At 41.7% G+C, this 13,750-nt stretch overlaps 3 protein-coding genes across 5 annotated transcripts in view; 2 read left to right on the forward strand and 1 right to left on the reverse strand.

Moving 5' to 3' along the window:
* Positions 1-1,598, forward strand: part of MSP2 (microspore-specific promoter 2) — a 4,589-nt gene extending 2,991 nt beyond the window's left edge. Inside the window, exon 4 of the mRNA XM_078587546.1 lies at positions 1,306-1,598. Within this exon, the coding sequence (XP_078443672.1) occupies positions 1,306-1,434 (129 nt within the window). The 3' untranslated portion in view covers positions 1,435-1,598. The remainder of the gene's footprint in view (positions 1-1,305) is intronic.
* Positions 1,599-3,677: 2,079 nt separating this feature from the next.
* On the forward strand, positions 3,678-7,971 carry LOC144713306 (neurofilament light protein). 3 transcript variants are annotated; one of them, XM_078587885.1, is made up of 4 exons: positions 3,678-4,792; positions 5,935-6,621; positions 7,159-7,751; positions 7,909-7,971. In XM_078587885.1, the coding sequence occupies exons 1-3, from the start codon at positions 3,695-3,697 to the stop codon at positions 7,729-7,731; spliced, it is 2,358 nt and encodes a 785-aa protein (XP_078444011.1). In that variant the 5' UTR covers positions 3,678-3,694; the 3' UTR covers positions 7,732-7,751; positions 7,909-7,971. The 3 variants fall into 3 exon arrangements, with proteins under 3 accessions (XP_078444011.1, XP_078444012.1, XP_078444010.1); XM_078587886.1 differs by having other exon boundaries at positions 7,916-7,971; XM_078587884.1 differs by having other exon boundaries at positions 7,159-7,971.
* Positions 7,972-8,137: 166 nt separating this feature from the next.
* Positions 8,138-11,020, reverse strand: LOC144713307 (UDP-rhamnose/UDP-galactose transporter 3-like). The gene is made up of 5 exons (XM_078587887.1): positions 10,753-11,020; positions 10,499-10,683; positions 10,231-10,431; positions 8,850-9,011; positions 8,138-8,768 (listed from the first exon to the last, which is right to left on the reverse strand). Exons 1-5 carry the CDS (start codon positions 10,937-10,939, stop codon positions 8,406-8,408), a joined length of 1,098 nt encoding a protein of 365 aa, XP_078444013.1. The 5' UTR covers positions 10,940-11,020; the 3' UTR covers positions 8,138-8,405.
* Between the last annotated feature and the right edge of the window lie 2,730 nt (positions 11,021-13,750).

The following is a 13,750-nucleotide window of genomic DNA, read 5'->3' on the forward strand; positions in this document are numbered from 1 at the left end:
TCAATCGATCAGTCTATTTATCTCTTCATATACGAATCATCACCATCACCATTATCACCATCATCGCCATAATTAGTATATATTTCTAAATCAATTAGTCTTTTATTTATCTTTCAATAATTAATCCCATCATCACCATCGCCATCATCATCGTCGCCATCACCCTCACTGTCACTTCCACCGTCATCATCACCATTATACAATAGGTATCTCTCTCTAAGTCGATCAGTATTTTATTTATCTTTCAATAATTAATCTCATTATCATCGCTAGCATCATCATCATCACCCTCATTGTCATCTCCATCATTACCATCATCATCATCATCATCATATAATTGGTATCTTTCGTTATCTCTCTCTCTCTCTCTCTCAATCTTATCAGTTTTTATTTATCTTTCAATATTTGAGTCAACCATTCAATCAATCCAAATATCTCTTTATGCATCTGTTCATAGATATTTAAATATTTCCATCTATTTATTCCTCTTCCTATTTACCAACGTATCTTTTTGTCTCTCAAAATATTGATCCACAAAAGATTTACCTATTTACCTACACATATCATCATTACCATCTCCATCACCACCACTATCATAATAATAATCTGTATATATATATTTCTCTCTAAATCAGTCAGTATTGTATATATCTTTCAAGATATGAATCAACTCATCAAAATATCTCTCTATCCGACTATCTATTTATATATATATATATATATATCTTTTTGCTCATGGTTATACACATATTTCCATCTATGCATCCCTCATCGTATATACTATGTATTTCTCAAATTATTGGGCCACTTATGATTGCCCTCTTTACCTACACATATTATTGGCATCGTCATCACTATCACCATCAACATCACCATTATCACCATCATCATCATAATTGGCATATCTAGCTTCTCTCTCTTTGTAAGTCAGTCAGTCTTTTATTTGTCTTTCAAGATATGAATCAACCTACCAATCAATCTCATCAATCCAGCTATCTATTTATCTCTTTTTCCATTCTTGTTTAAATATTCCATCTATTTGTCCCTCTTTTTATCTACCTTCCTATATGTTTTTATCTCAAACTATTGGTCTACATATGATTGATCTATTTACCTGCACATATCTATGCATCTTATCAATCTTGTTTGTCAATTGACCTACACATCTATGTCTATCAAACCATCTTACCAATCTTATAAGTCTATGAACCAATCTATCTTTCTTCTATGTCTAATATCCAAATCATTTATATCACCTACTTATCAATTCATCTATCTCCCTCTACATATAATCCTGGATGGCAGGACCCGAAGGAGACACTCGAAGCTGCAGAGAAGGCGGCAGCAGCAGCAGCGGCGGTGGCAGCGGGCAGAGAGAGCAAAGCAAGATCCACTGCTCGCTTCCCCAAAAAATGGTTTCCAGTCGGATGTTGATTTCATCTTTCATAAACATGTGTTTAATATAAAACACATGCAAGATACTCACACTGTTTACTTCCCTTTCAAAGAAGATGCAGACAAATAGGACTGGTTATCAGTTTCTCACCATCGTCATGTCATATTCCAACATCAGTTATCATGGGATGTGCCCAAATGTGTGACCCTGATTTTTATGATTGAATGAATCAGGCTCATTTGTATCTCAAGAAATCATCAGATGACTTCGATTCACTATGTTGATTCTATTGCAGCTACCTGCATATTATGAAAGTGTACATCCATATACTTTGTTCTTGATTTACATATAAATAAGTTTTTATCATTTTTAAAAATGTACAATCATACGTTACTTATATTTGAATAATGCATAGAGATGGGCATTTCACATTTATTTATTATGCTGATTCTACTGCAACCACCCACATGATACAGAAGAGCACATCCATCGGTTCCGTTCTTTTTTTGCCTAGTAAATCAGATCTTAACATATTTAAATACTGTATAGTTGTTTCTTATGTTTAAACAGTTATAAGAGACACACAGCTATACATTGATTCACTATGTTGATTCTACTGGACTACTAGCATAATATGAAAGTGCACGCCCATTGATTTGTTCATGTTTTTACTTAAAAAACAGATTTTACTATATACTTAAGTACTATATAATCATATGCCACATATCTTCGAATAATGCATAGAGATATACAGCTATTCATCCATTCACTTTCTTGATTATTCTGCATAATATGAAAATGCACATCCATCGATAATGTACTTTTGCTTGTAAAATCAGCTTTGAACCTATTTATATAGTGCATAAACACCTGATGCTCATACTTTAATAATGCATAGTGATATGGAGCTTTAAGCCAATTCACAATGTTAAATATGAAAGTGAGCATCCGTCATTTTTGTTCCTACTTTTAAAATTTAAACTCAGTTTTTACACTAGATTGTAGTATACAATCATATGCTACAAAATTTCAATAATATTGAGAGATATGCAGCAGTTAATTGATTTTCTTCTGCAACAAAACACTACCATTTACTATCCACAAAAATATAAATATAACTGCATATTTCTTATAATTTATATCTCTGGCTCTCAATAAATAAATAGTATACTCATCCGTGAGAACTGTACATTTGTTCATCTCTCTCTCTCTCTCTCTCAGTCAGTATATCTTTCCACATCTCTCCCTATATGGAACTATGCATCGTTTCAGTGTTTGATTCTCCTGCAACTTCTAGCATTATGTGAAAGTGTTTCTATATTTACAATTAAAATCATATGCTACTCGTATTTCAATAATTCTCAGAGATATGCAGCAATACATTGATTTTCTGCTGCAAGAAAACTCTACCATGTACTATTCACAAAAATAGAAATATAACTGCATATCTGTTCATCATTTATCTCTCTTGCTCTCAATAAATAAAACCAATATACTCATCCATGTGAACTGTATATGTATTCATATCTCTCTCTTACTCACTCAATATCTCTCTCTTTAAATGTCTACCTATGTGGAGCTATACATCAATTCAAAATGTTTGATTGTACAGTAATTTCTTGCTTAATATGAAGCGTGCATCCATCGTTTTTGTTATTACTTTGACATTTGAAATCAGATTTTACACTACATTGCAAGCAATAATCATATTCTACTCGTATTTCAATAATGCTCAGAGGTTTGGAACTATACATGCATTTTCTGCTGCATATCTCTTATCATTAATCTCTCTAGCTCTCAATAAACAATACTAATATACTCATCCATCTGAACTGTGTAATTATTCATTTCTTTTACTTACAATCAGATTTTACACTACAATATGATACTCATATCTCAATAATGCTCAGATATACTACTATACATACATTTTCTACCGCATATCTCTTATCATTAATCTCTCTAGCTCAGAATAAGTATAACTAACATACTCATCCTTCTGAACTGTATCTTTATTCATCTCTCTCTCTTACTTACTATCAGATATTACACTATCATATGCTACTCACATCTCAATAATGGTCACAGATATGCAACTGTACATGCATTTTCTGCTGCATATCTCTTATCATTAATCTCTCTAGCTCTCAATAAATAAAACTCACATACTCATCTATCTGAACTGTATACTTATCCATCTCTCTCTCTTACTTGCGATCTCTCTCTCTCTACAAGTCTACATATATATAAATAAGTACCGTTCTTCCCTCTGTGTTGAAGCTTGGCATCGGAGTAGCCATGGCGTCGACTGGAGCGGACGGAGGAGGAGAAGGCGGCTTCGGAGATGGCGGAAGTCTCTTCGAAGGCATGGTTCTCGTCGACGCCTCCGATCTCCTCGCTCCTTCTTCTTCTTCGATCTCTCCTCTTCCTCTTCCTCCGTCGATCGATCCGTCCTCTACTCGCGCGCTCGACGAAAACCTCTTCTCTGATCTCACCATTCTTTCCCAACCCTCTCTCGATCAACCAAAGACGCCGGTTCTTCCATCACGGCTGGCTCCGCGGAAGAAGAAGAAGCCCATTCGGATCGGCTACGCCAGGGACGCGGCGGCCCTGCAATCTCCTTCCTTTTCTCGTTCCATCTCGGATTTGGAGTCCGGCGTTGCCGCCTTTGAGGCGGATTCCGGCAATTCTCTTGATCCCGTTGCTCAGATTCATGAAATCGTCGCGGGTGGCCGCAATTCTCTTGATTCCGCTGCTCAGATTCATGAAATCATCGCGGATGGCCGCAGTTCTCTTGATTCCGCAGTCGAGATTCAAGAAATCGTCGCGGATGGCCGCATTTCCCTTGATTCCGCAGTTGAGATTCAAGAAATCGACGTGGATAGCCGAGATTTCCCTGATTCGGCTGTCGAGACTCGTGAAATCGTCGTGGGTAGCCCTAATTCGTCTGAAACTGAAGGTAAAGAGGAAGAACAGAGGCAGAGATCGTCGAAAGATGACGGTGTGGAGTCCATGGAGAAGAATTTGGGTGAAATCAAAGCCCAAATCTCTACCAAGATTGGGGAAATCAAGAAGGCGGTGGAATTGTTGTCGGAGGAGAGGAAGGCGTTGAGGAAGAAGCGGAGGAACGCGGCGGATAGCGCGAATTCCGCGGCCGTCAAGCACAGGGAGCTTGAGAGGGAGCTCGAGGAGGCTTGCGAGGTTGAAGATTTTGAGAAAGCGGAGAGCGTCAGCGAGAGTCTCGCCGCCGCAGAGAAGGACAGAGACGATCAACTGAGATTGCTCAGAAGAACAGAAGAGGATTGCGATGCCGTGGATCAGAAATTGCAGGAGATCTTGGATCTTCAGATCTCCACTGAGGAGGAATTCATCGCTCTTCTCGAAAAATTCTCGGAGGTACTGTTATCATTCATGATTTTTTTGGAAAAAACTCAGTTATCGTACTTCTCTATTCATCTGATTTTGTCCTTTTTTGGAGCAATCTAGTCTCTACATTACAGATTCTAAAATAATAGTAAGAAGGATTAATTTGATGAAACATTTGAACTTATTAGTGAACTGTTTCACTAGGACCCAACTCCGGATTTTTGGTTTTGGTAACGACATTGTCAAGAGGGGACTATGAAGATGGCAATGCCCAATTATCATCCGCATCCATCAGTTGATGATGAATCATCTACTGAAGATGAATCATCAGTGGATGATGAATCCATCAGTTGATGAAGAATCATCTACTGAAGATGAATCATCTGTAGATGATGAGATTTGGGGATGGCAATGACGAAGTCATCATCACCTGCCAACTTTGGTTTGACTTCAACAATGAAGATGATGGGTGGACCATGAAGATTCATCATCATCGTCATCGTCATTGTCAGCAACATTCGTCCAAGCCCAAACCTGGATGACCATTAGATGACAAGATTTGGGGGATGATGCTAATGACCATGAAGATTCATTGCCGGCCAACTCTAGTTCTGCGGAAATGATGAAGATAATGTGTAGATGATGAATATTCATCATCCGTCATTCGTCAGTTGAATTATAATTTTCATTGTCATTCATCCCAGCCCAAACGTGAATGACATGTTGTGGGGATGATGATGGCAATGATGAATTGATTTGGCTAATTGTAACAAGAATCTTTTGGAATTTAGATCTTTGGAAAACCTTAAACTAATCAGACAATGCAATCTTGGAATATCAAGTAGAATCGAAAATGTGGCTTGTACAAGTCACAAACGTAGACGAGAAACAAGATGTCATTTTTAGAAAGACGGGTCATCCTGGACTGCCTCTGACGACTTCTTGAGAAAGATACGACCCCTTCTTCCGTTTCAGTTTTATTTTTTTGGTTATCCCATACTTGCGAGTTTATCTGCATTTGTGTCCAAGTGGCATCATTTGTCTTTACCCTCTTGAGATACGTTCTTCAAAAGAACGTATCAGATGATGATGATGGAAAATTCATCATCGTCTGCCAATTTGTCCGGGTTTTTTCTGGCTCTCAGTCCTTTATATTACTAGGCCGACTTCAGGATGCAGGTGAAAGAGCAGATCAAATCACGAAGAAGGCATCAGAAATTCATTCAAAAGAGATGGAAGAATGGGAGATATCGATGGAAACATTAGAATCCAGAAGATTAGAAACAGAGGTGGAATCAAATGTCGTGGAGGAAGCGCGGTCAGGGCTTGCAGGCTACATCGATGGTATGACCGAGGCTGACCAGAAAGAGAAGGAAGCGTTGACTGAACAAGGGATCCTCCTCGACAGGGAATTAGAAGAGCTGCTAGAGCAGGTGAGACAGAAACAAGCTCAGATCACAGAAAATAAACTGAAAATACAGAAAGTTGAAGAGAGAATTTCCAAGGCAGTCTCTGAATTCCACGAGTCTCAATCTAGTATCATCGCAAAGAGTGAAGATTTTCTTCGCGTGCTGTCTGAAATTGCTCTAGAAAATGAGGTTTTATGCCGGAAGAAGGAGGAGATGGATGAGTCTCTTGGTCTGGCTGAGAAGAAGAGTTTGAGGTTGAAAGAACTCGCCCAGATCTCTGTTGAGGAGGCAAAGGCTCATCGTGTTTTGGTTGAATTGCGGCGGAGCATGTCTTCGGACGTGTTGAAGGTTAGGGAGGACAAAGGAAGGCTTGCGAACATAGAGCAGGAGAAAACCGAAGAAATTGTGAAGCTTCGACAGCAAATCTCAGTCGCCAGATCTTCGCTTCAGGTTAGTGCAATCTTATTTCTTTTAATTTTTTTGCTACTGATTTGGACAAAATTCGATATATTTTTGGAATTTTCCTGTCCATCAGGATCTCATGCCCGTCGATGAAATTAAGTTTTTGATTGTCTCTTTTTGAAACATAATAATTTCCTTGGGATTCTGCATTCGACAAGAAAGTATAGATTAATGTTGATCCAATGGAAAAAAAAACATATTTATTGTCTTTTTTCACTTTCCACTGCAATGTGAAAAATACAGATAGACATTCTGCGTTTGATGAAACATTCTAGATTCTAGGCTGATCTAATGAGAAAGAGTTACTGACCGTCTTTTAAATCATTTTACACCGTCATGTAAAAGTAACCTTGGAATTCTGCAATGTTATCTTCTTGTCTTACTTTTTCATTTTCTACCGTGTAATAAAAATACCCATGGAACACGATGATGAATGTCTCTTTGTTGTCTCATCATTCTTCATGGTCCATCAACCTTAACCTCATCTTAATTTCATCCCACAATCAAACCCCTGTGGGCTTTTAGGAACTGTCATCGACGAGGGCGAAGATCAAAGAAGAGACGACCCTTTTGACTCAGAGGATTGGGTTCATAGACAAGAGAGTCCCCGAGCTGGAGGCGGAGAAGAAGGCCGCCGCCGCCGCTAGGAATTTCAGGGAAGCCGGCCGAGTTGCCGCAGAAGCCAAAGCCCTGAGCTCGGAGAAAGAAGCCGTGCAGCTCGAAGTCAACAAGAAAGTCAACGACCTTGAGACCGTCGAAGACGAGATCAGAAGCGTTGCGAGGAAGGTTGAAGAGGGAGAAGAACTGGCACTGTTGAAGGAGAAGGAGGCGGCGCTGGCGGCGTGGGAGAGGCTGTGCCTCGTCGCGGCCACTGCCATGGCAGAGCAGGCTGCCGCTGCGGCCGCAGGGGACTCTGACGAAGCGGCCACGTTACTTTCAGAAGCCAAGGCTGCCAATTCAAAGGCCAGGGAGTTTCAAGAGAGATATGGGTTCAGCCTTGAGTCTCTGGAGAAGGCCTCCAGATGCCTTCTGTCCATACCCATGATCATCAATCTTTCCAAATCAGATGCATCAGCAGAGAAGAACGACCGAGTGTAAATCACCAGACTGCAGTGTGTGTATGTATCTCTCTCTCTCTCTCTCTCTCTCTCTCTCTGTCTATCTATCTATCTATCTATATATCTTGCTCTATAGCTATTTCTCTTTCTCTCTCTCGATCCCTTTTCAAGTTTTCATTCTCTCTGCCTAATGCACTCTATATCTCTTTCGTGTCAGATTGCAGCATCTGTAATCTTGCATCACGTTTTGGTAATAAGCATCTGATTCGTTTGGCTGCCATTTCATTCTTGGCTCTTGATGAAAAGGATAATGGTCTTAATTGTATTTATGTCTGAGTCGACAGTATCGTTGTTCCATAAAATTGTATTTAATGGACTCTTTCAAGGAGGACGGCTTTGGGATTTGATCAGTGCTCCTTTCAAGAAAATTAGCAAGGAGAAGGATGAACGGATAAATGAGTAAATTTACCAAGATGTTCAAAGAGAGAGAGGGACAAATTCTAGAGAAACAATCAATGGAACAATGGATATTTATGATTGAAACAGAGAAAAAACTAACCCGGCGCCAGCAAGACGGGGAAGAAATGGAGACTTCCCCTCTCCCAAAGCAGTACATCTCACATTACCAGCATAAGAGCCGTAACCATCATCATCATCATAGATGCCAGACCCTGTTCTTCTCCAATGAATCATCCGTGGGGCCTCCGGCTTCTTCTAATCCTTGTTTTGCCCCAGCTCGATGTCTCGAGGCAAGCTGATGTCGGCGGCAGCGCCGTCTTTGAGCAGCCTAATCTCCTCTTCGGTCATGCTACTCTTTGTCAGTGCCGCCCTCATGGCGAGCCGCTTCTCATTCTCGACTGCCCAGCTGTAGATGATCATGCCCACGATGGCCAAGAGCATGCCAGTGATGTTCTTCAACGTCATCTCTGAGTCAAACAACAACCACCCCAAAGTCAACACGCAGACCGTCTTCATGTGGCCCAACACCTGAAACGACACGGCCGAGAACCGTCCGATGCAGAGGTACTGGCTCACGTTGCAGAACACGGCCAGCAGGCATGACAGCATGATGAATGCCTGCGCGATTTGACCATTGTTATGATGCATGATTCACATGTAATCATCAAGATGAAGTTCTGGGTTTGGTGTAGAATTTACCATGGCGCCCGAGGAGAAGTGGTACTTGATTAGGATCTTGCCATTGAGATAGTAATCGATGAAAGGCCCGAGGATGAGGAGGGAGATGGTCTGTATTGGCGCCGTCTTGCTCAGCAGCTCAAAAGAGCCCACAGAGTACTTCTTCTGTAGGGACCCAATTGACTGCAGCAAAAAATTAGAGAGAGAAGTCCACTCGTCATCCAAACTCCAGTGTGTGTGAGAGAGAGTAAAGAGATATACAGAAACAAAGGGAAGATAGATGTACAGCGACAAGAGGGAGAGAGAGAGTATGAGGAATATAGTAGTTGATGGGAATGAGAGTAAGTCTACAGAAAAGCTTTAAATAATTGTGGTAATAAGATTCTGTTACGATCCCCATGGAGATCTAACCAAAATCAAGACAAAATATGAGGAAGATTGGAGGAAGGAAGAGAGAAGAAAAAGAAGAGACACTAGAATGGCCTAGACTTCAAGAACTTCTGAATCGGGAGTTGTTGCCCTCACCACAGCCGGATACAGCGACTCGTGACAAGAAACTACAAAGCGGTCATTCATCAAAAGTGTGTCTAATGACCTTACAAGGGGGGTATTTATAACCCTAAGATTTTCAAGGCTCAGGCGTTGACTGAGCCTTGTTGACCAGGCCTTCTATGATGAGTCCTTGATAGGACTCTTACAGATTCCTTGTATGCATTGTAACTATCATAAATCTAGGGCTAAGTCGGCACAAGAATATGGTACCAAAAGTGAGAAAAATATATTATGAGAGAGAGTTTGACAGGGAGACAAACTTGCCTTGATAGATGTGAAAAAGAGAAAGAAAGATGAGTAAATATTGATAAATAGAAAGAGAGAAATATACATTGGACTTCTGAAGCATGCGTTATGGATACAGAAGAGAGTTCAAGGTAAGTCAATAACAAGTACGAGCTTATGATCCAACAGAACCATAAAATAAAACCCCAAAGGAGATTGATAGACAAGGAGGGAGAGAGAGAGATGCTGATAGATGAACATAGAAAGATGGGCACCATGATAGGTAGATTAGATTGATTAATTGATGGGCCAGGAGAGAGGGATCATTGAAGATAAACATATGGGTGGAACAAGAGAGAAATGTACAGAAAGCTGGGAATCATGATACAGAGATAGATAGATAGATAAATAGATAGAATGTACATATCTCTCTCAATCTCTACTCTCTAATTGCAGTTTCTCTCTCTAAATCTTCATCTGCATGTGTTTAGCACGGCGACCTGGTCCAGCATTTTCAGAAGCAAGAAAAACCCAATCCGAAATAGAGAGATTTCGATCATCAGAAAGCGGCAGATGACAGAAGAAACTCGAAATCAGAGAAAAAAAAAAGAAAAAAAAAACTCACAATCTGCTGCAGGGAGGTGGAAAGAACAGCAACGCAAGCGCAGATAAATCCCTTGGCATTGACCTTCACATCGGTGACAGTACAAACGCCAACGCCGAGCACGACGACCACCACCGCGGCCTTCACCTCCCTCGAGTACCGCTTCCCGTGCATCAGCCACTCCATCACGCAGACCACCGGGATCATGCTCAGCTTCGAGATCTGATCACCAAGGCTTCAGATCGACGAAATCGAGGAGAAGAAGGGGGCGATCGGGGAAGGGGAAGACCTGGTAGAATCCGACGGAGTTGAGCATCAGGCTGAGGTTCATTCCGGTGATGGAGGTGTTGGCGACGACGGAGAACCAGAGGAGCTCCCACAGGGGGACATGCTTCGAGGTCGAGATCCCGGCGGCGTTGGAGACGAGCCCGACCGCGGCCGTGACGGCGAAATGCAGCCCCGTGAGAGTCGTCGCTGCCATGGATCGCGCGGCGGAGGTGAAGAACGAGGAGTGGGGAATTGGGGATTAGGGTTTGGGAGTACCGAAGGAGAAGGCGTAGCCGGAGGGGGACATGAGCTGCTTGTTCGCCATGATTATGCCGACGGAGCTCACCACGTTCATCCCCCACGCGCCAACGTCGGAGACCGCCGCCGCGGGCGGCGGCGATCGCTTCGATTCGGCGGCGGCGCCGCCGCCGACGGCGGGCTTCGCCGGCTGCTCGTCCTTCATCGCCGTCGCTCGTGGAATGGCGTCCTCGTCTTCGTTCTCCCCTTTTTGTTTGGTCTGTCTTCGTGTCTGTTCTGTAAAGGGAGAGCGCGACTGATTGATATAAGACGGTAGAGATAGAGAGAGAGAGATGGAGACAGATGAATAATAGAGTTTGAGACAATGATAGATTGGGAGAGAGACTGAGAGTGCAGGATGGAGTTAGAGAGAGAGAGTCTGAGAGTGTGTGAGAGAGAAATACTATTGTTAGAGAGAGAGAGAGAGAAAAAAGTATAGTTAGAGAGAGAGAGAGAGCAAGTGTGGTTAGTGGAGAGAGAGATATGAATAATAGAGTTTGAGACAACAGTGGAGTTTGGGAGAGAGACTGAGAGTGCAGGATGGAGTAAGAGAGAGAGAGAGTCTGAGAGTGTGTGAGAGAGATACTAATGTTAGAGAGAGAGAGAGTGTGGGTTTAGTTAGAGAGAGAGCGTGGTTAGTGGAGAGACAGAGAGTGTAGAGAGAAACTATGGGTAGTGAAGAGAGAGGGAGAGAGACAAACTGTAGTTAGAGAGTGAGAGAGAGACTGTAGTTAGAGTGAGAGAGAGAGACACTATAGTTAGAGAATAGAGAGAAACTACAGTTAGAGAAGATAAGACAGAGAGGGAAACTATAGTTGGGGAGTGCAAAAAACTGTAGTTAGAGAGAGAGAAACTATAGTTCGGGAGAGAGAAACTTTAGTTAAAGAAGAAAGAGTGAGAGAGAGAAACTTTAATAAGAGATATGAGAGAAATTATAGTTAGAGAAGAGAGAGAGAGAGTAAGAGAGAGAAACTATAGTTGGAGAAGAGAGACAGAGAGAGAAACTATAGTTAGAGAGAGAAAAGTTAGTTAGAGAGAGAAACTACAGTTAGGGAGAGAAAATTACCTAGAGAGAGAAACTATAGTTAGGGAGAGAAAAGTTAGTTAGAGAGAGAAAAATTACTTAGAGAGAGAAATTATAGTTAGGGAGAGAGAAACTATAGTCAACGAAGAGAGATTGAGAGAGAGAAACTACAGTTAGAGGAGAGAAGAGTGAGAAACTATAGTTAGAGAAGAGTGAGAGAGAGAGAGAAACTATAGTTAGAGAAGAGAGACACAGAGAGAAACTATGGTTAGGGAGAGAAACACTAGTTAGAGAGAGAAATTACAGTTAGGGAGAGAGAAACTTCAGTTAGTGGAGAGAGAGAGAAACTATAGTTAGAGAAGAGAGAGTGAGAGAGAGAAACTATGGTTAGAGAAGAGAGAGAGTGAGAGAGAGAGAAACTATGGTTAGAGAAGAGAGAGAAAGTGAGAGAGAAACTATGGTTAGAGAAGAGAGAGAAAGTGAGAGAGAAACTATGGTTAGAGAAGAGAGAGAGAGTGAGAGAGAGAGAAACTATAGTAAGAGAAGAGAGAGAGTGAGAGAGAGAAACTATGGTTAGAGAAGAGAGAGTGAGAGAGAGAAACTATAGTTAGATAAGAGAGAGAGTGAGAGTGAAACTATAGTTAGAGAAGAGAAAGAGTGAGAAACTTTAGTTAAAGTGAGAGAAACTATAGTTAAAGAAGAGAGAGAGAGAAACTATAGTTTGAGGAGAGAGAAAGTGAAATAGAGAGAGAGAAATTGTAGTAAGAGAAGAGAGTGAGAGAGAAACTATGGGTATATATAGGTGAAATTGTAGTAACTCTATATATATATAGGTGATAGAGTTCGAGAGAGACTTAGCTACAGGATAGAGCTAGAGAGAGAGAGAGTACATGTAGCTAGAGAGTAGAGAGAGATAAAGACTGAGATTATGGAAGAAATTTGGAGGGACGCTGAGGTCAGAGAATAGAAATAAGAGAGATAGAAAGTGGCAGAGACAAATGAAGAGTGAGAGAGAGAGCAGCTGCAGTTTGAGAGAGAATGGAATTAAAGGGTAGAGAGAGACTGGGATTAGTGACTAGAGATAGAGAGTTGTCAGAGAGACAGATGAAGAGTTAGAGAGAGAAACTGCAATTAGAGAATAAAAAGGATGAGTCATGGGAAAGTGGGTGGTCATGGGACAGGAGAGAGAAAGAGGGAGAGAGAGGAGAGAGAAAGTTAGAGAGAGAAAGAACGAGCATCAGCCATCAGGAGCATGGCTTGTAGACTTCACTTTCCCCGGCCAATGACGTCATTCCGCATTATCAACATGTGTAATTACTTCATTGCGTGCTCAACCCCGACAAAGAATTCATTAAATGAAAGGACACAGCTACGCAGACAACCGGTTGCCCCCGTCGAATCTGGGGCAACCGGTTTTCATTTTTTTTGAAACAAAATATTTCGTGGTCCCGCTACGCCATTTTTGCCCGCGCACTCTTTTCTCGGCCACAGCTACGCAGATTTGGATCAACCATGCGACGGCAACTTCTGCGGCGATCCGACCTCCGAAGCATGTTTCAATCCAACGAAATGAGGTTCCACTGAGAGATTGAGATAGAAAGCTGCGGGGTTGACAAATCTGTTCTCGACCCTGCGGGGTTCTCTACGCTGGTCGCTCTTCTCGGGTCCTTTCTCGCTCTTCCTGGTGTGCATTTCAATCTTTTCCCCTAAATGTGGCGTTTCTGAACCTAGTTTGCGTTTCGAAAGTTATCAGATTGGCGGAGTTGATCCAAATCGGTTGCCCCAAATCGCCGGAGGTGTGCATTTCTATCGTCATTCTCTAGAATGGCGGAGGTGTGCCCCAAATCGCCAGATTGGCGGAGTTTTAGCTGGTATTCCCTCGTCATTTCATGAATGGCTAGTCCTGTCGCATAAACAGCTTCATAATCTGAATATGGGTGCTCAATAAAAGGT

This window comes from Wolffia australiana, chromosome 15 (genome assembly GCF_029677425.1).
Source record: "Wolffia australiana isolate 7733 chromosome 15, ASM2967742v1".
NCBI classification, from domain to species: domain Eukaryota; kingdom Viridiplantae; phylum Streptophyta; class Magnoliopsida; order Alismatales; family Araceae; genus Wolffia; species Wolffia australiana.

Bases quoted from the DNA above. Each gene is read 5' to 3' on its own strand.
- LOC144713306 (XM_078587884.1), top strand. From the start codon at position 3,695: ATGGCGTCGACTGGAGCGGACGGAGGAGGAGAAGGCGGCTTCGGAGAT. The intron at 4,793-5,934 runs GTACTGTTATCA...GGCCGACTTCAG, and splicing joins TTCTCGAAAAATTCTCGGAG to GATGCAGGTGAAAGAGCAGA. The intron at 6,622-7,158 runs GTTAGTGCAATC...GTGGGCTTTTAG, and splicing joins TCGCCAGATCTTCGCTTCAG to GAACTGTCATCGACGAGGGC.
- LOC144713307 (XM_078587887.1), bottom strand. From the start codon at position 10,939: ATGAAGGACGAGCAGCCGGCGAAGCCCGCCGTCGGCGGCGGCGCCGCC. The intron at 10,432-10,498 runs GTCTTCCCCTTC...CTTGGTGATCAG, and splicing joins ACTCCGTCGGATTCTACCAG to ATCTCGAAGCTGAGCATGAT. The intron at 9,012-10,230 runs GTGAGTTTTTTT...TTTTTGCTGCAG, and splicing joins CCACCTCCCTGCAGCAGATT to TCAATTGGGTCCCTACAGAA.